Source organism: Penicillium canescens (assembly GCF_028828765.1).
Source record: "Penicillium canescens strain IBT 15451 chromosome Unknown utg000005l_segment0_segment0, whole genome shotgun sequence".
Lineage (NCBI taxonomy): Eukaryota > Fungi > Ascomycota > Eurotiomycetes > Eurotiales > Aspergillaceae > Penicillium > Penicillium canescens.
This window is the reverse complement of record NW_026703967.1, coordinates 2,590,838-2,614,917: the sequence shown is the minus strand read 5'-3', so window position 1 is coordinate 2,614,917 and position 24,080 is coordinate 2,590,838. Positions and strand designations below refer to the sequence as shown.

Genomic DNA, 24,080 nt, shown 5'->3' with positions numbered 1-24,080 from the left:
CTGTTGATGATCCCAGAACTAGAATGTCCACGGTGGCACTAGTACAATGGCTACGTTCTTAGCGAACACAACACGTTTACGGAGTATACAGACCGTTAAAAATATTATAGATACAGCACGAGGTATTTCTTATAGAAGTAGAACTTGCCATCACATTCTGTACACGGACCCTTTACAATGCAAGAAGAAGTTGTTATTCCCCTGAAGAATGTCTCAAGTAGCGTGACGCCTGGGCTGAAAGCGGTTGTCATTGTCTTGCGCGGCCTCTTTTCCTTCCCATTTTCATCTATCCGTCTCCGGCCCCTGCACCTTCGGAAATTACACTGGGGCCGTTCATTTCTTCTATGCCTCTTTTCTAACTCTGACTGAGCTGGTGTTCTTGTTGTCTCTACCTCGGGGAATCGTCCTCGCCCCTACATCATGTCCCTCTCCTTTCGATATGCGCGCTATCTCCTCTTTGCCGTCGTGGTAGGTATTCTCTGAATGGATCGCAATGGCCTGCTAACACCGGTCAGGGATTGACGGTCTTCTTCGTCATCTCCAAATCCTCGATTCCTCTCCCCAGCATCCCCAGCACCACGTATACCTCTCCTGCAACTAAAACACCCCCGACCTATGATTCTGTCAAGTCGCAAAAGCCGCAAGTCCTTGGCACGAATCGCGCTGGACGAGTAAATGCCACTTTTGTCACCTTGGCCCGCAACTCTGACCTGTGGGATATGGTCAAGTCCATCCGGACTGTCGAAGATCGTTTCAACCGTGATTACAACTACGACTGGGTGTTCCTGAACGACGATGATTTCGATGAGGAGTTCAAGAAGGTGACCACCTCGCTGGTGTCCGGTACCACCCACTATGGCAAGATCCCGAAGGAGCACTGGTCCTACCCGGATTGGATCGACCAGGACAAGGCCAAGGAGGCGCGAGAGGAGATGGATCGCAAGAAGATCATCTACGGTGGCTCCGAGAGTTATCGCCATATGTGTCGCTACGAGTCTGGGTTCTTCTTCCGCCACCCACTCATGATGAACTACGAGTACTACTGGCGTGTCGAGCCCAGCATTGAGCTCTTCTGTGACATTCCCTCTGATCCGTTCCGTTTCATGAAGGAGAACAACAAGAAGTACAGTTTCGTCATCAGTCTGTACGAGTATATCGAGACTATTCCCACCTTGTGGGATAGCGTGAAGAAGTTTACGAGCAACCACCCTGAGTATATCCCTGAAGGGAATGCTATGGAGTTTGTCAGTAGCGACAATGGCGAAACCTATAACAAGTGTCACTTTGTGAGTACGCCCTATTGAGGTTCAATCTTCAGCCCAGCTAACTATCCTGCAGTGGTCAAACTTCGAGATTGGCAGCCTGGAGTGGCTCCGATCCAAGGAATACATTGACTACTTCACATCGCTAGACAAGGATGGCGGTTTCTTCTACGAGCGCTGGGGTGACGCACCCGTGCACTCGATTGCCGCCTCTCTGATGCTGAAGAAGGAACAAATCCACTTCTGGAACGAGATCGCCTACTACCATGTCCCATTCACGCATTGCCCCACCGAGGAGCAAACCCGATTGGATCTCAGATGCTCCTGCAAGCCGAAGGAGAACTTTGACTGGAGAGATTACTCTTGTAAGTGCATACCCTGTGATAACATGAACACAATCTAATTGTCATACAGGTACCAAGCGATGGTTTGACATCAACAAGATGCAAAAACCGGCGGGATGGAACAAGAAGGATGACTGATTTGCTGCTTACTTGTATCTTTGGGCCAGCTCATAGCCGGCCCAGTCGTTCCCTTTAGCGACAATGCGCGGGTCGGTTGTCCAGATATGAAGCTCGCGTTTTGAGGCTGACAGTGTCGCCCATCTGCGCTGCTTCTGCAGGTACCATACTCGAGTTGAGTGATGCCTGGTTGCACTATATCCACCTCTATTGTAGTGGAGAAAGCACTTGGATGCAGCACCGTTTATTCCAAAGTTGAGCGGAAAGCTGCAGGTCTACCCTACCCTTGTTTCTGATTTATTTTGATTCCCACCCAAGTACCAAGAGCTTTCACTTCGATGCCTGACATGTTTTACTATGGATTTTCGAGCGTTATTCTGTTTGTGGGTTTTTAGCATGGTTCACCGGAGTAAAGTGATATTCCAGGGACCCTTGGTTTTCTATACTTCTAAAATTTGCAAAGACATCATGAATACAACTGATCCAACAAGTGGTGAGCGTCAGCAAGTAGATGATAAAGGATAAATAAACAGTCGCAATGGTAGTGTTACATGCAATATTCACACAAATTTGCCCAAGCAGCAGAGCAGAAAAGTCAAATCAAACGTGGGTGCTCATACAATGATCTCTTGCATAGCAGTAGATCAGACTAAAGCGCAGAATTGTATAATCTCGCAGTAGCTTATTCAACCCATACCGAAACCATCTTAGTTGGTCTTTGGCTTCTTCGTGCCGTACTTCGAGCGACTTGTCATACGGCTTCCAACACCACCCTATAAACAGTAATTAGTAAACAATTCATACCTCATACCATCATATAGAGTCCTGCACAAGGAATACAGTGCCAGAAACCCAAACTTACCAAATCCATACCACCACGAACAAGGGTATACTTCACACCAGGACAATCCTGAGCACGACCACCACGAACAAGAACAACACTGTGCTGCTGGATATTGTGGCCTATAAAACAACTTTGTATTAGCCATACCGCCCTTCCAATTCAATTGCAATAATCTTACCTTCACCAGGGATATAAGCCGTAATAATCTTCCCGGAACTCAAGCGCACACGAGCAATCTTCCTCTCACCAGAGTTAGGCTTCTTGGGCTTGGTAATACCAGTCTTAAGACAAACACCCTTAAGCCCAGGCGTTCCCACAAGCGCAGGTGACCGACCCCGTCGCGCGCGCTGACCAGTCCGGATACCGCGGCGGACCTGGTTGTATGTAGCGCCGATAATAGGCGAGCTGGAGAATTGGCGCTTGGAGGTTGAGAGGGAGAGGGAGGAGAGAGTGGTGGAGGTGCGGAAGACGGGGGTGAAGTTGAAGCGGGTGGTGAGTGAGGTTTGGGTTTGGAGCTTGGTGGATGTTGTGAGGGTTCGGCGGAGAGGTGTTGTTGCTGGACGGTGGACAAGGGTCCGGAGGGCCCGGAGAGCTATTGGGGAGAGTAATTGTGGCATGTTGGCGGGTGTTGGTGACTTGCAATTGCTCTCCGGGATGGAGTCGAGAATATTGATGGAATTGCCTGGGTCACGTGAGCTGCGGGTTTGGTTGTTGTCGGTTGCCGGAGGAGCTGGACGCGCTGCCTCTCTCTGCCTGAAGCATCATCGGCGGTGTCATCTTGCATCTCTTCCATTTCTCCTCATACCTTTCTTTTTTCTCTAAACGAGCTTTGATCATTTTCTCAGACCTTTCAATTTGCGATCTGTGCTCTTATTTTGAAGAACTACCCTTCTCTACCCGCCATCATGGTACGTTATCAAGCTACGGACCTTGGACCTCACCCTGGAGGTGGAAGCCAGCCAGCAGTTAGCAGCTAGACTACACATCCTGAGCTCTATCCCCCGATCTACCAATCCCCAAATACTACGCATCAATCCATACCCAAGACGCCCAAGCTAACAAAAACCCCAGTCTCTCCGCATCGCTCCCCCAAGCGGCAACCCATCCCAAACCAGCAACCTCACAACCCGCCAAGCGGGCTCGATCACCGCCGCAAGACCCTCCAAGGGCGCCCCCTCAGCCCCCGGTCTCCCAGACACACTCCGCAACAAGCTCACGCTCCCAGCAACAGCACACGCCTCCTCGACAAACGCTAGCGGCGACATCCCCTCATCGACACACCCGCTCGAAGCCCGCCTGCTGGCGTGGCGCGCCACCCAGGACGCAATGAAGATGGAAGGTCTGCGTCGGGCGTATGGAATCGCCGAGCCCGTCCGCCGTGGTATGGAGCTGAAGATCGTGCGTGATGGTACTTTCCGGCCTGCTGTGCTTGGTGGTGTTCGTGGGGGTAATGTTCATGAGGATATTCTCATGCTTGGGGGTCGGGATACAGAGGTTCAGTGGGAGGATATTTATCAGGGTATGTGTTTCGTCTTTTTCTGGCGGTTCTTCTTTGAGGGATAAGGTTGGGGATTGTTTGGCTAACTTTATCTGTTGTAGGTGATGACCTCCGTGAGCCGCCTACCTTCCATGATGAGATGGAGAAGAGGCTGAAGATGGATTTCTAAATGAGCTTTTGATGAATGGTGTTCTTTATGTTTCTGCGCTTTTTCTCGGTCGACTGTTCTACTAGTCTCTTCCTCATGTCCCTCGTCATACTCCTATCTTATTCCCGAATAGAGTGCTAGATGTTTGGATTGATGCATTGTCGGTCGGCTATACCTGTCTGTTCTTGGATCAGGCACGGCAACGCTGTCAATGCATCGACTCCATGGTCTATTTCTACTAAGCCGTGAACACCCAATTTATCTAAGAAATACACATATCACGACCAATTACGGAGACACTATACTACTATCCTATACCTAGTATAAGGCTCTTTGGCTGTATCAGTCAACTTGCACCTAGGCTTGGTACTCAGATAAAAGATGGACGCTTCAGTAGGTTATCAGATCGCATATAAACTCCATGGATACTACCCTGTACACTACGAAAAGCCAAACCCAAACAGGGAAAAAAAGCAAGCAAAGGAATGAACAGTAAAAAAAAGAGGTCAATAAATACACGAAAGCCAGCAGGGCCCATACAGTACTTGATAAGAGAAAGAGAAAGGGAAGTCGGATTGGAGGGGGTATATAGAAGAAATCGGGAAGGCGGACGGGCAGAAAGGTGGCAGAGTAAGAATGACAATAGGATAATAGTGACAGCAGGACGCAATACGCCAGAGGAACAGTGAAAGGAGAAGGAAGCACATCAGGGAGGGAAATGGTTCGTGGCCCATGTACAGACGAGGGGGCGATGCTTGCTCAATCCTAGTAAGGAAAGAGAAGAATGGAGAAGGATAGGAGACCATGCGGTAAGTCCAGTCAGAAGCAAATGTCCAAACGCCGGTCCCGGAGCACACATGTTCAACGAGAATAGGAGTCCAGGGTGGGAGGATTGGTTGATCCTGCATCCAGGCAGGATTAGGTTAGGTTAATCGCTGTGGTGGTGAAGGGATGTTGAGGGATATGGTAGACAGGAAAGACACCAGGAGAGCGGCCATGTGGTACAGTCACACCGGAGCTGTACCAAACTGGAAATCGGAGGGTCTTCGGTTGAATTTGTGGATGATAGCAAGTGCGGCGGAGATACATCCGTTGGACCGTGCTCTCAGCAAAGCGAGGTTTTATAGACTATAGAATCACGCAACGACAGCCTGGACTGCGTTCATTGGCCTCGCGGTCCCGGTTGTACTGTGCCTTGGCTCCCTTTGCGTCTTCCTCGTCGACAACTTCTTGCGGTTTAACAGTCATATGAACCACATTGGGGTGTTCTTTGCTGAACTTTGAGTCTGCGCATTGAGACCGTCAGTATATAATCATAATACATAGTATAAACCGCAGCCACGGCCAGACAACGGAATACATACCAGAGATAGGCGACTTATCATCTAGCAACTTTCCAAAGGAGATAAGGCGAATAGAGCTTGGCGACGACGGACGAGTCTCCCAATCTAAACAAGAAACCACCAAGTTAGCCATTTCATCCCACACATCAACCAAGTTGAATCCTGCCAGGGTCACCCATACCAGATCTCCATTCGCGCCAAATCAATTCCTTCAGCGTATAAACACTCATAAGGAACGGGTCGGAATTCTCAACATTAACCGATCGCTTCCGTAGATATTTCCCATCGATAGTAAACGGGTGGCGCGAACCCGTCGTCAAAAGTAGCGTGATAACTAGCGACGGACCCGCATCCTCGACTTCCTTGCCGGAGCCATCATCCGACTGCTCAGTTGACATTTCCTGCACGGTCTTAGGCTCCTCGGTATCCATTGATGCCGTCGTTGCCGTGGTAGTATTCGGCTGAGCGACAGCAGAGGAGTTGTCGTAGGATGTCGATGTGGTGGTCGTACCAGTCGTCGCCGTCACTGTCACGGGGGCGGTTTCGCCACCTGCGCCGGGGGTGGTTGCGGGGTGGTTCGCGACGGCAGCTTGACCTGGCTGGGCGAGTGGCTGTGTCGCAGGAGTGGACGGGTTTGTGTCACGGGCGGGAGCTGTTTGGGCTGGGTCTGCTGTTTCTGTGGTTGGTACTGTTGGCTGTTGGTCGGACGGAGATGTAGTCGGCTGGTCATCGTCTTTGGGGTTCAGAGCTCCCGACTCCGGGCGATCGGTTGTAGACATTGTTCTTTTGAAGAACCCCAATAATATCAATTGACTAGCTCTCCCTGTATTTGTTCAGGGAAAGGGGGAGGGGCACGGGGGCGAATGGATTGGGAGACAGACGTAGACAGCGGAGGACAGAGGGAGATAATCGGGTTCCAGATGTGAGGAGTCGACTAGGCGGGAGGCGCAATAATACCCACTAGTGCGGTTTGGTCCGAAAGATGATCCTGTACAGTTATGAAGATGTGCAAACGAAGGACATTATATGAGGATATGAGGATTTGAAAGAGGAGAGATGGCAAAGGGGATCGGCAGGCCTAAAGACTGGCCGACAGAGACCCTTGTAAACCGGATCCTGTTCTCCTCCCCCGCCCCTTTTTTTTAACAATCAAATCAACACAATAGTGGTTTGTTTATCCAAAGAATGGGAATTTGCGCATTTGATTTGGGGATCTCGATTGACGATCCGGGGAAACTAGTCTTGCCAGGCCAAGAGCTACATGATGTGTGTTCTCCACACATCTATAATCGTCAATAATCTATATATATTCATTGCCTAGGTACTTTCATGTGCTATGAAGAAAATACCCGTAACCATTCCCCAATCCAGTCCATGTTAAAATACCTGAACACGGTCGCACACACCTCTGGCGTCGAATTGGGGAATCCTCGGCCAGCTCGTGGTGCATATGCAGGGGGACTCTGAAGAGAGGCTGCAGGTGGACCGTAGAGTGGATAGGTGGCTTGAACATCCGAGTCGATGTTTCAGTGATTGCTATTAATTCTCCTAGTCTGTGTTCTGGAGGGCCTAGCCCAGAATGCAATAGGGCAGCCGAAAGACAATGCTGAAAATCACGGATTGGTTGCATTGCAGATCAGGATCATTTCTCAGACCTAGATCCAACCGGCATACTGCTCGAGCATTTCATTCTTTGCGCCTTCGGATCCATGTTGCACACCGAGTAGTCGTACGTTGCCGATCTTGCCTCCAAAGTCATCCTCGACTTTGCTCGTCCAGTTCGCAAGATGCTCTCTCAGCCGCGCGACAACGGTAGGATCATCCCGGATTAGGATCGCAATGGCATCGTATCCTCCAGCTCCGGGGACCACGCCCCCAATGACACCTTCGAGCTCTGAAACACTATCGAGCAGCTCAGTCTGTACGCTAGGCTCGATGGGCACGCCCGTCCGGCGGGTCATCGTGCGGATGTGCTGGCGTGTACGCTCGAGGAGAGTACGGATATCTGAAAAGTCGCCGGCGGCATCTGGGTGCTGAGCCTGACGCTTGAGCTCCTGGCGGAGACGCTCGTTGTTATTTTGAAGACTGGCCCAGAGAATATCCGCTTCTTTGCGGTTGGCCTTTCTCCATTCAAGGACCTTTTTAACCATGGACGGTGTTCCGGAGCCACAGTCCACGTCGCACAGAACCAGCTGCATCCCGCGCGGAAGCTGCATGCCAAAGTCCACGCACTCGGTATCCCACGGGTGTTCCGTATCTGAGTCTTCGACGATAGGGAACAGGCGCTCCTCAAACCCAGGCGAGCCTACGTCGCCCAGTGATTCCAAAATTGATGGTGAGAATCGTCGGTAAAGGCACGATCCGTAGACAGCGCTGGCGACATCGAATCCAGATCCTACCTTGCCTTGGGCTGCGCAATGAGCTGCTTGAGCGAGATTGTGAAGCTTATCGCGACCAGCGCCGAGGTCTTCAGGCTGCATGGTGCGGTGGATAACCAATGCGGAAACAAGAGCAGTGACCAGAGCAGCCGAAGAGCCCAATCCAGTCTTGTGAGCTTCGAACAGAGGAACACCGAAGTTCACGAAGCGTCCACTTCGACCTTGTGATGCCGGGCCCTTTGAGGTAGCAGTCTCAGAGTAATAGTCACTATCCGCCAGGATGGTCACAGACAGGGAGCCAAAGTCCTTGGAATCAGCGACATAGCTGATATAGGTTAAGGCATAGCTCAACGATGTCTCGACAAACGGGTTGCGCGGTCTAGAAGAAACACCCGGTCAGCAATGGCCAGAATAAATTCCCCAAACAATCACCCGAGAGGGTTCAACATACCCATCGCCCTTGGGGATGACCTTAACACCTCCACCATCGGAGCATCGCTGCACACCATATTCCCACACCGCATCAACAAACTGCGGGGAGCGCACAACAACAGTGTTCTCTCCCTCTTGCTCCTCAGCAGTGCCATGCGCCTCGCCCACAGCAGGACCGGATCCCGATGCCCCGCGCCGGTGACCCCTCCTTAACTGCTGCACAACAACATGAATTCTCGCATTGAGTGCGAAGACAGTCCCCGTGTATGCGCGGTCAAGGACAAGGTAACCACCGGTAAGTAGGACTTTGCCCGGCGCGGACAGAGCCGTAACGGAGGACGGCTGGGGAGACATTGAGGTAAGGTGGGTGTGTGGGGGAGGAAAAAACCCGGGGCCGATGAGACTATTTGAGGTGTGTCCCGCGCGGTCACGGGGAGGCACGGAAGGGGTGAAGGGTTCTAGAGCGAAGCGCCGACGTGCTTCAAGTATGAGTTGGCTTATGTTGCCATGCAGCTGCAGGTGAGGAGACGGGCTATCTGTAAGGTGGCAGGGGTGTATCGAATTCTCCTAATGAGGACTAGTGTAGGGTGAGTAAATCGCATGGGCCAATAATTTTGGCTTATGTAGTCAGAAAGGAGGCAATCGCATATCACGTGGTTGTGTCTAGTAATGGTCATCACTTTTGATTCTGATTCTGATTCTGGCGATCCCACGACCTTCCTTTTTGTCCTTTTTCTTGGCTCACACCGATATACACATAAACATTAAACATTGTTCTAAGAGCGAGATCTTTGCTTCTTACAGGAAACATATTCTTGTTATATGATGACAAACTCTACTCATAAACAATCAGACTCTCGATTCTAGCTTATGTTGCTGCTATGATGATCACCCATTTAGACATGAGAAAGTCTGAAAGATATCCACAGATGTTCGCTAACGGCCATAGATATATGCATGATAAATGCTGCATCTATTGACAGGCACGAAGCAAACAACTTATCATCTGTATTGGTTCCATGGGAAAGGACCGAGAAAGACGGAGAGGGAGAGAGCAGAAGAGAGGAAAGAGAGAGATAACTTTCTAACAGACCGAGAGTATTCTACAACAGGGGTCATAAATGTGTATACAGTGCCATGAAATATTGGACAGTCTTTACGCGAAAGCCTCGAAGCGAGTATACTGTTCCGTGCGTTATTTTTGCCCTACGTTGGCCACTATTTTTTTCATTTCTTTTTTTACCCATTTTCGAGTGCCTAGGGTTAATCATGTAGCTACGTATGTAAGGGTGGTGTTGTGGAAGGACTTATGGCCTATGACTGTACCCTCTAAATTAGGCTTGCTCAAACTAAGCCACTGGGTCCTTCTCAACCGTGAATGCTGAGAAATATGCCACTCATTAAAAGAGACTGTACAAAGTCCATTATCTCGTGTAGCGATCAGACAAATTTAGATCTTTCCACCGCTGCTAACTTTCTTCTTCCGCTATTCAAACCACAGCCAAGCCAAGCAAGCAGCTGAACCTATGTACATGAGCCCAACATAAGTGTGAACACGCAGGTAGGGAGTCAGCTCACTAGGTCTGTCCCGAAGTTGCAACGTAATAACCTCAGCCACTGCTGTAGGGGGCCCAAGTGAAAACCATAAGATACCAAGTCCAGCTCCTAGATCCTGCAATCCAACAACTTGAGCAACAAAAAAATGGATTAAAAGTTCGTCATTTTGCTAGGGTAAGCTTCTTCCATAAAACTGCATTTCCTGGTAGTCAAACTAAGTGACTCAATATATGTATAAAGAGCGAAGCTGTCATAGCTTGTTTACCGTTAGATTTCTTGGGCTTTTCTTGCCAGCCCTAGTTCCGACGACTATAAACTTCTTGCGCCTCCATAGATTGAATTTATAATTCTTCTTCACACCCTCTCTCGACGTAGGCCATTGCCACAATCATCTGAGACGACCAACGAGGCCAAAATTCGAACCACCATGCTACCATCCCTGATAAACCTGCCTGTCTTGTTTCACTATTGAGGCCAAAGCGGGACATATTGGCAGCAGTACCTCCCCCCACCTACAAAACATATACAATTTCAGCGTGATGCTACGCAACCTACGGGAATTTTCACGCAGGGTCTAAGCTCTTTCGATCAGGGTCCTGACGGCAACGACGAGTTAAGGGTTCAATCTCGATTTCGGCTCACTGGACTTCCGAGCACGACGACCTTACAAGGTACTACTCTAAACTCGTTTACGCATGGCATCCTGTCTAATTTGTTTGCAAGTTACAATTATGTCCGAGAATCAAAAAATGAATGAGTTTTCTAAATATGTTCATTTCGTAAATAACTATTATGCAATCCCCTTGAAAATCTTCATGAAACTCCATACACATTGCTCGCAACAAAAACCCCACCAAGAATAACACCGAAAATGAAGAATCAAATGAGGTGAAATGAAACGACAAACCCCGCAAACTCCAAAACTCAAGGCTTTTTAAGTGTTGATGACTGTACAGGGTATCTGTATTATGTCGCGACAACCTCGATTGGGCAATACGAAAAGGAATCAAATATCCAATTCGAAAATGACCAGGAACAATGATAAAAGAGACCGAAGCCTCAAAATAAACATCGCACCAGTGGCGACAGTTCGCCACAATCAAGTGGGGCAAACCTAGTTCCAACTAAGCCTTCGGCTTCTGCGCGATGATGCTATAACTCGTTGTAGCCAGCCGCATGGTATCCATCTTAACAAAAGCCTGCCCGTCAAGACAAAGGCGATTGATAAGCGTCTTGAAATGGCGCGGCAAGACATGAACCTTAACAAGCGCCAGAATAGCCTGGCGCAGTGTGCGGAAGTACACATCAACGGTATCAATCAGCGGCGCCTGAAGTCCGTCAATGCTAGCATTCTCCGACCGCACAACCTCAAAGCCGGCTTCCTTCAATGCAATTTCTAGACTCTCCTGCGTGGGTGTACCAACCGCCCCGATGAGCGGCTTAACGCGACGCATCAGCTCGGCGTGTTCGGGGTTCGTGGCATCATAATCCGGCAGACTAATCCAGTCCAGCAGAGAGATTTTCGAGCCTGGTTTGACGACACGGAAGATCTCGCGGAAGAGCCCGGTCAGATCTTTGCATAGACTCAACGCTTGGATCTGGTAGAAGGCATCGAAGCTGTCGTTGGCGAAAGGCAGAGGCAAGTCATTGAAATCCTGCACGACGAAGTTGTTGCTATTTTCGAGCTGTTTGTTATAGCTTGTCGCCTGCTCGACCTGGTTCGGGTCGATGTTAAGTCCAGTGACATGCGCGCCGGTATGTTGCGCCATATGCGCGGCGACGCGGCCACGGCCACATCCCAGATCCAAGACCTTGTCGCCGGCCTTGAGGCCGATATCCTGTGCGATGGAGCGCTCGTAGAGGATCTGGTTCTCGAGGCAGTTTGCTTTGCGGCTCATCCAGGGTGGTATGTACATCTTCTCGACGTCGCCGAGGGCACAGAGGTGGTTGAGGACGCCGTAGTATGATTTTAGACAATCGCCGACTTTTTCTTGGTAGTTCGGGCCCAGCGCTTCGGTCATTTGCTTTTCATCTGACCAGTCGAGGTTGTAGATGACGTATGAGGCCATGAAATCGTCCACTTCTTTCGGGGTGAGATGCGCCAGGTGTCGGAATGCCGACCAGAATGTCTTCCATCGCTTCGGGGATGCCGTGTCGAGGTAATTGCCGTGTTTTCCTAGTGAGGCCAGCGCATTCTGCTGCTTCACTTGCGCAATCTCATCGACGGAGGTATCGCTTTCCGATCCTCGATCGCGCACTGGGTGCTGTGGTGTTTCCATGAGTGTGGTTTCCATGACCAAGAGCTTTGTACAGTCTATAAATTAGACGTGGAGGGGTATAGATCAAGGGAAAAAAAGACAAAGCCCCGATCTTTGGGGAAATCGCAATTTATAAGCCCATCAATACTCAAGGACCCCTTGCCCATTGAAAAATCATTCGCCCAGAGTTCCGCACAGAGTGGATTATCACCAGACATGGAAGCTCTTACCGGCTATCCGGCATGGTTCGATCCCACTCGAGTATAGAGACATTTTGGTTTTCCGAACCCGAACCAAATCTCCAATTGCTTCACATCCTTTCTTGCCATCTTCCCCTTGGAGTATCACCCTTCTCTCCGGATCCGAATTCACCGTGATGTGCTCGCCAGGCACGGATGACGCGGGAGCGGACCCTTAAAGGAAATGAGTATCGTCATGGGACGACGATCTAGACCCACCTGTATAGATAGTATGGTAATGTATGCCCGCATCATCGGGCATATCAATGCGGGATGTACATTTTCATCCTACAGTACAGAGGTATAGGTAAGTGCCTGGGCCCCGCTGTACCTTTTGACCCTTTTACATATAGATACTACCTACACGCACAGCCGGACACTCTATACATTTAAACATTTGCGTGTCATGTAAATGTTACATGTAAAAGTCTCCGAATCAGTAACTCAAAAGCCACTCGGGAATTGGCAGCAGCCTTTTAAACGGTAGGGCGTGATATTAAACAAAACCCATGATTTCATGATTTCAAAGCAGAGAAAACCCCCATGTGGCCACCGGCACGTAATATGAGGGACTTTATATCGGCCCCACATAGATCGTCCGGTAGGGCCATACAATAAAATGCTACATTTAGCAAGCCGAGAGCTCCGAGACCGTATATCCGGATCACGTGGCGGTCCAATTGAGTAATATGCTCCATAGAAGAACCGCAGAAGAATTAGAAGTCTTGGCGTTGCTTCTTTGACTTTGTGTAACCGTTATTGTTCATAGTGACTTGTATGTATATGTTGCATATGGTATTATATGTTGGAGTATATACTGCATGGCCGGAAAGTCTATCACTCTGTACGCTTGGATTCATATGCAAGCCACGGCACAGGTGTACATGTGGAGTATTGTAAATGTGTCACCAAATACTACGTGCTCCGTACTGCGTACTGCGTAGGTAAAGCAAAATTGCAAAAATCACTTTTTTTTTTTCGCGGACCCATATATTGATAGTCGGTGATGATGAAATCCAGGGCCTCTTTTCCCTGTTTGGGTACCCGTTTGGACACCTGAGGCAGCTATCTTTTTATTGTTCGTATTTCGAGGTGCAATTTACCATTTAAGAGATGAGTCATAGTTGGTGTGAGCCTTAGCTCGGTGTTGACATCTCATCTCTTGTAGATGTGTGTTATAACATCCTATCTAAATGTCGCAGTTATAACTTAACTGTCTACTATAAACGAGAACTTTCATGTTACTTATGTCATACCTCGACAATCTATAACTTTCCCTTCAACTATCAACATACATGGAGCTACCCAAGAGCAAAAGCAAAAGCCAAATCAAGCCATCTCATATGATCCCATAAGACATTCAACCCCTCCCCCGGACACGGACCTACCAGAGGTGGATCCAACATCCCAGGGACCTCACTTGTCAACCCTACGTATCTAAACAAAGGAACCCAGGTGTAAAAAATTGTAACTTTCACCCAGCGATCGACAAAACTGCCCCACGACCCAAAACAGCGTTTGGTTCTGCACCACGCACTGACTGTCTCAAGGTTATCTCAAGCGTAATTTGTGACACATTTTCTCAGCGATCTACATACATCAATGCATGGTAACTTGGCTTGGCGCTTGGATGGGCTAGTTGTGACGAGGTGGGGGTGAGTAGCTCTTTCTTCTAAGAACGGCCATGCAGGTGTAGCAAGTTGGTACTACTCCGTAGAGAGGTCTATTATATGTATACTATAGGTAGCCGATAACGAGTAACGTCATCATATGATGATAAGACAGATCAAGCTTCACCTCACCAAGTCAGTACATTACGGCTAATCTTTTTGGCAAAAAGGTCACAGGGTCGGAATCCTCCGATAAATATACGACACGATAATAAATCCAGGACGAATGAGTAGCATTGTACATGTAATTTTCTTGGGATAAGCGGGCACGCCCTGCGAGACGGCACGGAATCGATCGACAGCACGGTTCGTGCTCGGCCATGTGTCCGAGTGTCAAGAGCGCCGATTTCACCCGCTGACGTCAGATTGGAGGTCTGGCATTTTGGCAGGTTACGGCGAGACTATCGGGGATGATTTGTAGAGGTGAGTATATTAAGGAAGCATATTAAGGAGGCATCAAATGTCGCTTTTGAAGAATTGGTTGTGTATATGGATCGTAAAAAGGAGATGCCATACATACGAGGAACTTCACATAGGTCTACATGCACTGTACCGTACAGAGAATATTGTCAAAGCATTTGGTGTTTCAACTTGAGTTGACAGGACTTTTTTGTCGGTGATCGTCCCGATGTCAGATGCACGAAGGGAGGGGAAAGAAGCACAGCGAGAAATTGTCCTTGTGGAAAATATTGCGTCGAATTCCTTTTTATTGAGCATTCGTGACAATAGATTTGAATATTGATGAAAAAGCCTTAAGTAACGTAAAGCAAGATCTGGGACCATCTACACTCATCCAACAGAAAGAGTAGATCGCAGAAGATGATGGCACCCTACACCTAAGATAGAATGACATTGAGCTGTTAAGAGCTGACATGAATGAACTGATGATCAAAAGAGACCGCGAAGGAAGCATTTTTGAAGATATGAGCGAAGCCTAGTGGTGGTGCCATGATTCCAAATAAAAGAGAAGTCCCGAAATGTAGAGATCCCAAAGTATGAAAATTGAATAGCGAGGCGAGTTAAAATGTGTTATTATTGATCTATAGATAGTTTTCAGCGACTTCGTTTTGCAGGGAGTGGAGTGCTCACCGAACAGGATTTCAACATAGCTGTCGCCTGCCCTAGGAAAGTCACTTGATCACTTCTACAACCTTTGTCGAATTGCGCTTGGGCAAGCAGCAAGCGACAAGATAATGGTAATACCGGTGGGATCGTAGTATACCGTTTTCCAGTGAAGTATGACAATAATTACCGCTTCAGCTCATCTTCGACAATGACAGTAGCACCCAGTTAGGGAAGTGACTGGATCGGTCCATCTGCAAGCCTCTGTGCAGGCCATCAGATATTATCCGCGCCATCTGGCTTTGATTCCCTTCCTCTCCAGCAAGAAGAATGGATGGCTACGAGCACCTGGCTTGAGGATGCATACCCGATGAAACCTCCTCTATCAAAGCCACCATGCACATCAGAGCCACCATGCAACTGATGGTCGAAGATTAGTGGATAGAATAGAGCTCTTCTGGTGAACTATGGTGTAGTTGCGATTTGATATGCTATTGCGGATGTATGGACTCGTCCCTTGAGAACTCAACATGTCTGCGAGATAGACAGTTTGGCGCAAGAAAAGAACGACGGATATTCCTCAGGGTCAGATCGAGAAAATCCAACTACATGTACTACCTCAAACCTCCAAATTAAGCTGCCCTGAAGCGGTGATCTCTTATGGCGACTTGAATGACATTTACTGTCTGTGGATTAGGGATGCAAACTGGATCATGTCTTTATAACATCTATGAGGCGAAACTAGATATTCCGAGGTTTGATATCCAACGCCCCGGTCTAGTTTCACGATAAGTTTTATCCATGGTGTTTGATAGGTTAAACGGAGGTAGGGTCTCGCACCCTCCGAATGAAACCGAGACTGAATCCATCACGAAGCGAATGCTTCGAATAAACAGAGACGAATTAACTTATTATTTGGGCCTGAAAATCACCCAAAATCGAACAGCCAGGATTGATCCAGTTGCAAGGGACCCCGCCAATAACCGAACCCCTGCAAACACCCCTGTCAAAAGCTGCAAGCCTCTGAAGTAGTCCGCTGAGGAAATATGCAACCGAGCAATCCTAGGTCGATTTTGGGTGCTTTCAGGCTCAAATAATGAGCCAATTCAAGTCCTCGAGATTTCCAGATTTCAGGCCAGATTGCAATAGGCGGGAAGTGACCTGTGTGAAAACAAGATTTGAGGGAGTCTCAGCCCCGGTTCATTGAGACCAATGTGCAAGTCACGTTTGAGTCAAAGGGCTGACATATACGACCGGTCGAGAAGAAAGACGTGACGTGTAAGGGATCAAGGTTTCGCACCAAAGGGACGGAGAGAAGACGGAGAGTCCGAAATCCGCGCAAAACCTGCAAACACCGGTAAGGCCGAGTCCGAAGTGCCCGGGGAAGGAGCAATTGACCTCCGAAGAAAAAGAATCGGAAGGAACATGACTCATCCCAGGAACTGCCCCTTTCCATGGTTCCGACTGGCTTTATGCTTGATGTGATTGGCTGGCACATCTATAGAGGTCAGGTGCCCTTGAAGAATCATACTGGTACTTTGTCGCGTGTAGACTCCAGCTCTTAACTGTATGGTGCCATATGCATCAGATATCAAAAATACTCATTTTGATGTATGAGTACATAGATCTATCTCGCATTCGAAAAAGACACGTAGGATCAGATATCAAAATAATAAGTGATCCGCGTGGACAACCCGTGGCTGCACAGCCGTCATAGGTACATCGAGAGGATTCTCCGGAGAAGATCGGCCCCAGGCCCACTGTGAAACTTCATGTCAATGATTATTTCTCACCCCTCGTTCTTTTTTCAGGCTCCCGTCTTTCCTTCATACAACAACACTCTATCGAATAATCTCCTAATTTCGCACTTGCGCGTTCATTGGCGACCAACTGTCGTCAAATGAACCTGCACTCTCACTATCTATTTGAGTGCAAGGTATGTAAAATCTCCATCCACTCATATCGAAACATCTAACGATCCCAGCATTGCCTCTTTGCTCTGAAGAGGTCACCCGTCAGATAAATGGTTTTCAAACCATTCACCCACCTCGCGCGCCAGAGTTTCACTAAAGCCTTCACCCATGGCTATGCTCAATCAGTAGTCGCCGCGTCGCAGTCCTACGCGTCGACCGCGCCCTTTAACCCGCTCGCCGTCCAACCCGCCAAGTTCTCCCGCACAACCCAGCTACAAAATGCCTTCTCCAACGCGTCCAGCTCCTCCGGCGCTGGGGCAAAGGCCAGCCAGGGCGGTTCGGGCAACGGCGACTTCGGTTTAGCCGCTTACTATGCCGCCTGGCAGCATGCCCAGCAGACTGGCGATGATAGCGATTGGACTCAGTTCGAGTTCAAACGTCGCATTGGCTGGAAGCCGTCTGAGGAGGCCGACGATGTTCCTGAGAATCGGGCCGCGTCGCCTGAGTCTGTTCCGCCGCATCCGACCAAGGCGGCTATGAATGATGATGTTAGTGCTCAGGTTGAGGAGGCTGTTGCCCGCGAGATTCAGATCCAGGAGGAACAGGCCAGAGCGGAGGAGGCTGCCGAGGGATCTGATGCGATCGTGGAATCGGACGTGTCGGATGCTGTCTTGGAGGCTAACCAGGTTGCCTCGGAGCGTGTTGTGCAACTGGCTGCTTCTAAGCAGTATGCGGAGATCCCGGCGGCGTTTGAAACACTTCTTCATGATGGCGTTACTCCAACTGTCGAGGCCTATAATGCCCTGCTGGTCGCTGCTGTTCGTCTTCACCCTGATGCCGCTCAGGCTATCCCTAAAGCCCTGGATGTCTACTCGGACATGCTTCGTCGTAGGGTAATTCCCGATGAAGAAACCTATGAGACTCTGGTTCAGCTTTTGGTGACCCGGGCTCACGATATCATCAAGGCCAAGGAAGCTTTGGAGAGCGAGCGTGTGCGATTTGGTGGTATGGAAGAGCCTGGCAAGTTCATGCTTCAGTCTAGTGAGATGGAGCGGGATATCCTTGCCGAGGATACCTCTCTGTCCATTGCTGTCAAGCTCTTCGATACTGCCATCGCCCGTCACAGCCGTCTTGTGTTCCCGCTGGACATGTACCGTCACCTTATTATTGCCTGTGCCAAGGAGGGTAAGGTGGAGGATATGATCCGCATCTACGCCCACATGGAATCGCAGAAGATGACTCCCCACGCCACCATCTTCCCATCAATGATCACTGCCTTTGCTTCCGTTGGTGATCTCCGCAGCGCCGTCGAATGCTACAACGAGTACCGCGGTCTCGCTGTCTCCGACGACAACGGGATCTTCAGCATTGTCCAGCGTCAGGATGGCCAAGTCTATGCTGCTTTGATCCGTGCGTACCTGTCCAATGGCAAGGAAGAGGGCGCCATGCAGTTCCTCGACCGGATCCGTTCTTCGTTCGACGAGGTCACCGAAGGTCGCCAGGACCGCTGGTCTGCAGTGGAAACCGTCATTGTCGAGGAGGCACTTGTGCAACACTTGATTAACGCGGGCAACCACAGCAAGGCATTGGAACAGGCCAAGGCCCAATTGCATGATGCATCTCGGGATCAGGCCATTTCTCGGATCTGCATGGCCGCCGCTGATGCAGGCGATCTCCCCACTGCATCTGAAGCATATGACTCTCTGCCTACTGCACCTGACGTCCGACAGAACCCAGCTGTCTCGCTGCTGGCTCTTCACGTCCGTCAGGGTAATGTGTCGTCAGCCCGTTCCTTGTGGATCATGTTGAACACGGTGGGTCAGGCAACTCCGGATCTGGTCCAGCCGACCGCTATGTATGCGGTTGCTCTGCTCAAGAGTGGAAATGTTGAAGAGGGCCTCCACCAAGCCCGTAATATGTTCACGCGTATTCGCAACGCGTCCTCCACACCCGTCGTCCGTGAACAGATTACTGAGTCCCTTCACCTCTTTGGCCGTGTTCTTATGCAGTCGGCCGCTGTTCTTTCTCCTCAGGCTTCCATGACTCTGTTGTGGTCCATGCTCGAGAACGGCGGTCTGGTTTCTCCTCTCGCTGAGCACGCTGTCGCTAATCTCGGTCCCATTGGTATTTCGCAGCTTAAGCCTACCGACCTGACTCTTGCGTTGCAAGTGCAGGCTGGCATGCTGGCTAGCAACAGTGCTATGGTCTTTGATGTTGCCCACCCCGTTCGCTTCGCACACATGCTCGACGTCGCTCTGTCGGCAGGTCTTCCCATGGACATCAACACCACCGGCTTGGTCGACCAAGCTGTCGGCAAGCTTTTCGTCAGCCGTCCCGATGTTGTGAAGAGGTGGCAGGACTACCTGGAGGCTAGCTCTCAGGCCTCTGCTGTTTCTCCCAAGATGTTCTCCGACCGCCAGAGCCCCGTCTCCATGACCGAGACTTCAATCACCACCCCGTCTGCCAACGCCGAAGCTTTCGATCCTTATGCGCATGCGACCGACTTCCGTGGCTCTGCCGTCATCGCCGAAGAGCTCGAGAAGACCTCCGGACGCGCTGAGACTCACCTTAACGAGGCCTTGACACGTCTTAAGAACATGCGCCGCATCGGTCGTCACCCGCGCTACATCACCTACGCGAAGCTGATCACCGCCGCGGCTAAGTCTGGCCGTATGACTTTGGCCCACGAGATTCACAGCATGGCCCGCACCGACGTTCCTCTTGACATGAACTTCAGCGTTGTCAAATATGGTTGGGTTTCCATTCTTGATGCCATGGTCGCCGCCTGCCTTACCCTCGGTGATCGACAGCTGGCCGCACAGTACCACCAGGAGCTTCTTACCCTGGGTTCTGCCCCTTCGGCGAACACCTTCGGTCTGTACATCACCACCCTGAAGGAATCCACCAAGACCTTCGACGAAGCCACCGAGGCTCTGAAGATCTTCCACCGCGCGGTAGCCGAAGGTGTCGAGCCCACCTCCTTCCTGTACAACGCCCTCATTGGCAAGCTTGGCAAAGCCCGTCGCATTGACGACTGCCTCGCCTACTTCGCCGAGATGCGCGCCAACAACGTGCGTCCCACCAGCGTGACCTACGGCACAATCGTCAACGCCCTCTGTCGAGTCAGCGACGAGCGCTTTGCCGAAGAAATGTTCGAAGAAATGGAATCCATGCCAAACTACAAGCCCCGGCCCGCACCCTACAACTCCATGATCCAATACTTCCTCAACACAAAGCGCGATCTCAGCAAAGTTCTCGCCTACTACGAGCGCATGCAAGCCCGCCACATCCAGCCCACAATGCACACGTACAAGCTCCTCATCGACGCGCACGCCTCCCTAGAGCCAATCAACATGGCTGCCGCCGAAGAAGTCCTCGAGCACATGAAAGCAGCAGGCCAGCACCCAGATGCCGTGCACTACGCATCCCTCGTCCACGCCAAGGGCTGCGTCCTGCACGACCTCGCCGGCGCCCGCGAAGTCTTCGACTCGGTCATGGCAAATTCCCGCGTCCGACCACAACCATGTCTGTACCAAGCCCTTTTCGAGTCGATGGTCGCCAACCACAGCGTCGCCGATACCGAAGAGGTTGTGCGGAACATGGCTCAGCGCAAGATCGAGATGACAGCTTACATTGCCAACACTCTCATCCACGGCTGGGCCGCTGAGGGCAACGTCTCCAAGGCAAAGGCTATCTACGATAGCATTGGCATCCAGAAGCGCGAGCCTAGCACGTACGAGGCTATGACGCGTGCTTTCTTGAGTGCCGATGATCGTGTCAGTGCCGCTGCCATCGTCCAGGAGATGATGTCTCGTGGATACCCGTCCGCGGTTGCTGGCAAGATCGTCGATCTTGTTGGTGTTTCCTCCTCTATTTGATTGTTTCATACCCTTCTACCTCACACCTCGTTTAATTTCCTCTCTTGTTGCGACCCTACATCTCTCTGCCAGGGCTGGATCCCGTGTGTGGAATATTTCTGGTTCGGCGTCTGTGGGGCGGCAGTGGGATATGGAACATGCAACATCTGATCTGCTTTTGGTTTTGATCTTTTGGTCTTTATTTGTTGATATGGCATCCAGCGTGGACTGGCGTTTTCATCTGGCGTTCAAAAAGGCGTGCATGGAAGCACTGTATACCATTTTGTTTTTTTTTTTTTTTTTTTTTTGTTCATAGACATCTCTCAACTCTCCCACCGCGTCTTACGCGCAAAAATATGAAAAAAAGTGAATGAGTCAATATTGTTCTTTACAGTAAGCAGTAAGCAACCTTGAAACCTAATCGGGTGGCATGACGTTTCGGGAGTTTCCGATCGAGAACTTCCAAGGTTATAGCTCCGGCTACTCCCACTCTCTCTTCTACCACATACTTGACCTTGAGCTTGAGTTCAGTTAATGACACCCACTGTGTGTCCATCAGCTCGCTTGGCATTTGACTCGTTTCTCCGTGTCCGAGTCTTTCCCCGCCAACCCCGCCAACTCCGCCTTCACTTTCGACTTTCCTCATCTGTGAACAATTTCAATCAGCGCGCAAGAATGGACCACGAGTCTCAGAGTGATACCCGCCGTCCGAAGAAGCTCATCTGTATGTATACCAATTTCAACGATGATCCTCCGCCCACCCACTCCAATCCACGCAAGCTAACAAAGCCTCAGTCGCACCAGGGGACATACCCCCGACCCCAGGCCTAAAAGCCAGCACAATTTCACAGCCCCAATTCCAAGACCAAGATGAACCCACAACCCCAGACCTGCGCAGCGCAACCTCCACCCCAACCTCAACAACGGAAACGCAAATCCTCTCCAATCCGTCCCGTGCCCACCAATTCACAACAAACCCACCCTTAACAATCTCCCAAATCCACAATACAAACCCCCTCCACCAATTCCACACCTGGTTCCGCGACCCGCGCCTGGTAGCATCCTCCGCGCCAGAAACATGCACATTGGCCACGGCATCCATGCCCTCCGGCCGCGTCAGTGCCCGAGTCGTTTACCTCAAGGAACTGGATGAGCGCGGCTGGGTCGTGTATAGTAACTGGGGAAGTCGCGAGGGGAAAGGGGGACAAGTATTCGGCACTGGAAACGGAGAGGGAAACGATGACACATTGGCCGCAATGCCAGAACCAGACTCGATCCAGCAGGAAATCGGAGTAGGCAACAAATGGGGCGCGCTGACATTCTGTTGGTTGAATGTCGAGCGTCAAGTCCGCGTTGAGGGACTACTCGAACCGCTTAGTCGGGAGGAGAGCGAGTTGTATTGGCGGACGCGCGAGAGGGGCAGTCAGATTGGTGGCTGGGCGAGTTGGCAAAGCCGTGTGCTTTGGGAGGCTAATCCGGAGATGTTAACTGAGCGGCAGAGGAGAAAGAGTGTTGCGGTCTTGCAGGAGGGGGTTGCTGGGATTGTTCCGGTTGATATTGAGGAGACGGATATTGAAGATGGGAGGGCTTTGCTTGAGGCGAGGGTTAGGGAGATGGAGGCCAGGTTTGAGGGGGTCAAGGAAATTCCGTTGCCACCTTTCTGGGGCGGTGTTAGGCTTGTTCCTGAGTCTGTGGAGTTTTGGCAGGGGAGAAGGAGTCGCTTGCATGATCGGTTTAGATATGTTCGTGTTGGGGGTGAACAGGGCGAGGGCGCGAGGTGGAGGGTTCAGAGGCTTTCGCCGTAGATCCAGTGATTGTTAGAGTGTCTTAGAGCCGGATGTGTCGAGTGATTCATATCTTATACTATATACATCCATATCCATATCAGTCTTATCAGTCTATCTTATCACATCTTATCAGCCTTGGCACAAACCCAACGTCACTCAAACACCAAGACCCCCGATATCCTCCTATATAACCCAATCCAACAAGAACGCGGCAATACGACTGTCCCAGGACAGAGACAACGACTCAATGTCTTCCCCAGCACCCCCAAAACAATCCTCCACATCCCCATGGATCATCCTCGCTATAACAAGCGGAACCTTCGCCGCGCTCAACGGCGTTTTCGCGAAATTGTACGTGCCTCCACACTGTTACACAAGCATGGTTATATCCGGGGCTATAAAGATGCCTATGAACCCTGGGATAAGCCGTGAATCTTCGCGGCGCTGTGTAACCCAAACCCCTGTTCCTGGAACCACCAACCCTGGAACTCAACCCTAGAACACCTGGAACGGCAGGCTAATATGGCAATCATGGGCTACAGAACAACAGATAACCACACAACATCATTCGCAACATCCATCGCCCACCTCCTCGGAATGGAGTCTTCGCCTTTTATCGAGATGCTTGTTCGGGGTGTATGTTATGTCCACCTGAATCCTATGCTATCCTACCCATACAATACTCAAGGCCCAATTCCACAATACAACAACTAACACAATATCAACTCTATCCAGGCATGCCTAGGCCTAAACATCCTCTGCAACATAATAATGTGGGCCCTCTTCACACGAGCACTAACAGCCGGACCGTCAACGACAAAAGTCTCCATTACGAATACGGCGAGTAATTTCTTGGCAACGGCATTGCTGGGCATGCTTGTTTTTCGGGAAGCTGTGGGCGGGCTTTGGTGGGTTGGGGCTGGGATGATGGGGGCTGGGTGTATTCTTGTCGGGATGAGGGAGGGGGCGTGAATATGAATATACTGTTATTTGGTTTGATGGATGGATGGATGGAGCTTTGAAGTGGATTGAGTTTGGATAGTTTATGTAAGTTAGAGTAATAATTGAGAGAGTTTGGTTTATTTTTGGGTGATTGGGGTGATATGTGAACGGGCTTAGATTTAAATTGAAGTTAGATGTAGATATACATATGTATGTCGATTTAAACGGAATGCCTGTCGTAGATAAGAGTCTTTCAAACGAGTCTGTATGGTGGGTCACGTATAGGTGATTGATACTTTGATATTCAGCTGCTTGGAGTATTTTACTCTACGTATCTCACATTTCAATTTGATATCTTTGTTTAGGAGAGTATCCGAATATAGAAAGACAAATAGGGTGGCTCAGTCTCATGAGCTTGGAGGCATAGAC

The 24,080-nt window shown here is 50.1% G+C and overlaps 8 protein-coding genes across 8 annotated transcripts; 4 read left to right on the top strand and 4 right to left on the bottom strand.

Moving 5' to 3' along the window:
* Window positions 1-420: 420 nt before the first annotated feature.
* On the top strand, window positions 421-1,744 carry N7446_008598 (glycosyltransferase family 15 protein; the record flags this gene model as incomplete). Its single annotated transcript, XM_058517343.1, has 4 exons — window positions 421-468; window positions 516-1,286; window positions 1,339-1,627; window positions 1,677-1,744. The coding sequence occupies 4 exons, from the start codon at window positions 421-423 to the stop codon at window positions 1,742-1,744; spliced, it is 1,176 nt and encodes a 391-aa protein (XP_058370989.1).
* Window positions 1,745-2,430: 686 nt separating this feature from the next.
* On the bottom strand, window positions 2,431-3,184 carry N7446_008597 (mitochondrial 37S ribosomal protein uS12m; the record flags this gene model as incomplete). The annotated part of the gene is made up of 3 exons (XM_058517342.1): window positions 2,431-2,496; window positions 2,586-2,686; window positions 2,746-3,184. The coding sequence occupies 3 exons, from the start codon at window positions 3,182-3,184 to the stop codon at window positions 2,431-2,433; spliced, it is 606 nt and encodes a 201-aa protein (XP_058370988.1).
* A 193-nt stretch (window positions 3,185-3,377) lies between these two features.
* Window positions 3,378-4,509, top strand: N7446_008596 (proteasome maturation protein). Its single transcript, XM_058517341.1, has 3 exons — window positions 3,378-3,475; window positions 3,639-4,086; window positions 4,167-4,509. The coding sequence occupies exons 1-3, from the start codon at window positions 3,473-3,475 to the stop codon at window positions 4,232-4,234; spliced, it is 519 nt and encodes a 172-aa protein (XP_058370987.1). The 5' UTR covers window positions 3,378-3,472; the 3' UTR covers window positions 4,235-4,509.
* Window positions 4,510-5,341: 832 nt separating this feature from the next.
* N7446_008595 (uncharacterized protein) lies at window positions 5,342-6,335 on the bottom strand (the record flags this gene model as incomplete). The annotated part of the gene is made up of 3 exons (XM_058517340.1): window positions 5,342-5,499; window positions 5,578-5,661; window positions 5,738-6,335. The coding sequence occupies 3 exons, from the start codon at window positions 6,333-6,335 to the stop codon at window positions 5,342-5,344; spliced, it is 840 nt and encodes a 279-aa protein (XP_058370986.1).
* An 876-nt stretch (window positions 6,336-7,211) lies between these two features.
* Window positions 7,212-8,720, bottom strand: erg8 (phosphomevalonate kinase; the record flags this gene model as incomplete). Its single annotated transcript, XM_058517339.1, has 2 exons — window positions 7,212-8,313; window positions 8,386-8,720. 2 exons carry the CDS (start codon window positions 8,718-8,720, stop codon window positions 7,212-7,214), a joined length of 1,437 nt encoding a protein of 478 aa, XP_058370985.1.
* Window positions 8,721-11,047: 2,327 nt separating this feature from the next.
* On the bottom strand, window positions 11,048-12,217 carry N7446_008593 (class I SAM-dependent methyltransferase; the record flags this gene model as incomplete). Its single annotated transcript, XM_058517338.1, has 1 exon — window positions 11,048-12,217. One exon carries the CDS (start codon window positions 12,215-12,217, stop codon window positions 11,048-11,050), a length of 1,170 nt encoding a protein of 389 aa, XP_058370984.1.
* A 4,958-nt stretch (window positions 12,218-17,175) lies between these two features.
* On the top strand, window positions 17,176-20,943 carry N7446_008592 (pentatricopeptide repeat protein; the record flags this gene model as incomplete). Its single annotated transcript, XM_058517337.1, has 1 exon — window positions 17,176-20,943. One exon carries the CDS (start codon window positions 17,176-17,178, stop codon window positions 20,941-20,943), a length of 3,768 nt encoding a protein of 1,255 aa, XP_058370983.1.
* Window positions 20,944-21,352: 409 nt separating this feature from the next.
* On the top strand, window positions 21,353-23,797 carry N7446_008591 (pyridoxamine-phosphate oxidase PDX3). The gene is made up of 5 exons (XM_058517336.1): window positions 21,353-21,646; window positions 21,718-22,706; window positions 22,843-23,060; window positions 23,252-23,345; window positions 23,445-23,797. Exons 1-5 carry the CDS (start codon window positions 21,457-21,459, stop codon window positions 23,679-23,681), a joined length of 1,728 nt encoding a protein of 575 aa, XP_058370982.1. The 5' UTR covers window positions 21,353-21,456; the 3' UTR covers window positions 23,682-23,797.
* The last annotated feature ends 283 nt before the right edge of the window (window positions 23,798-24,080 follow it).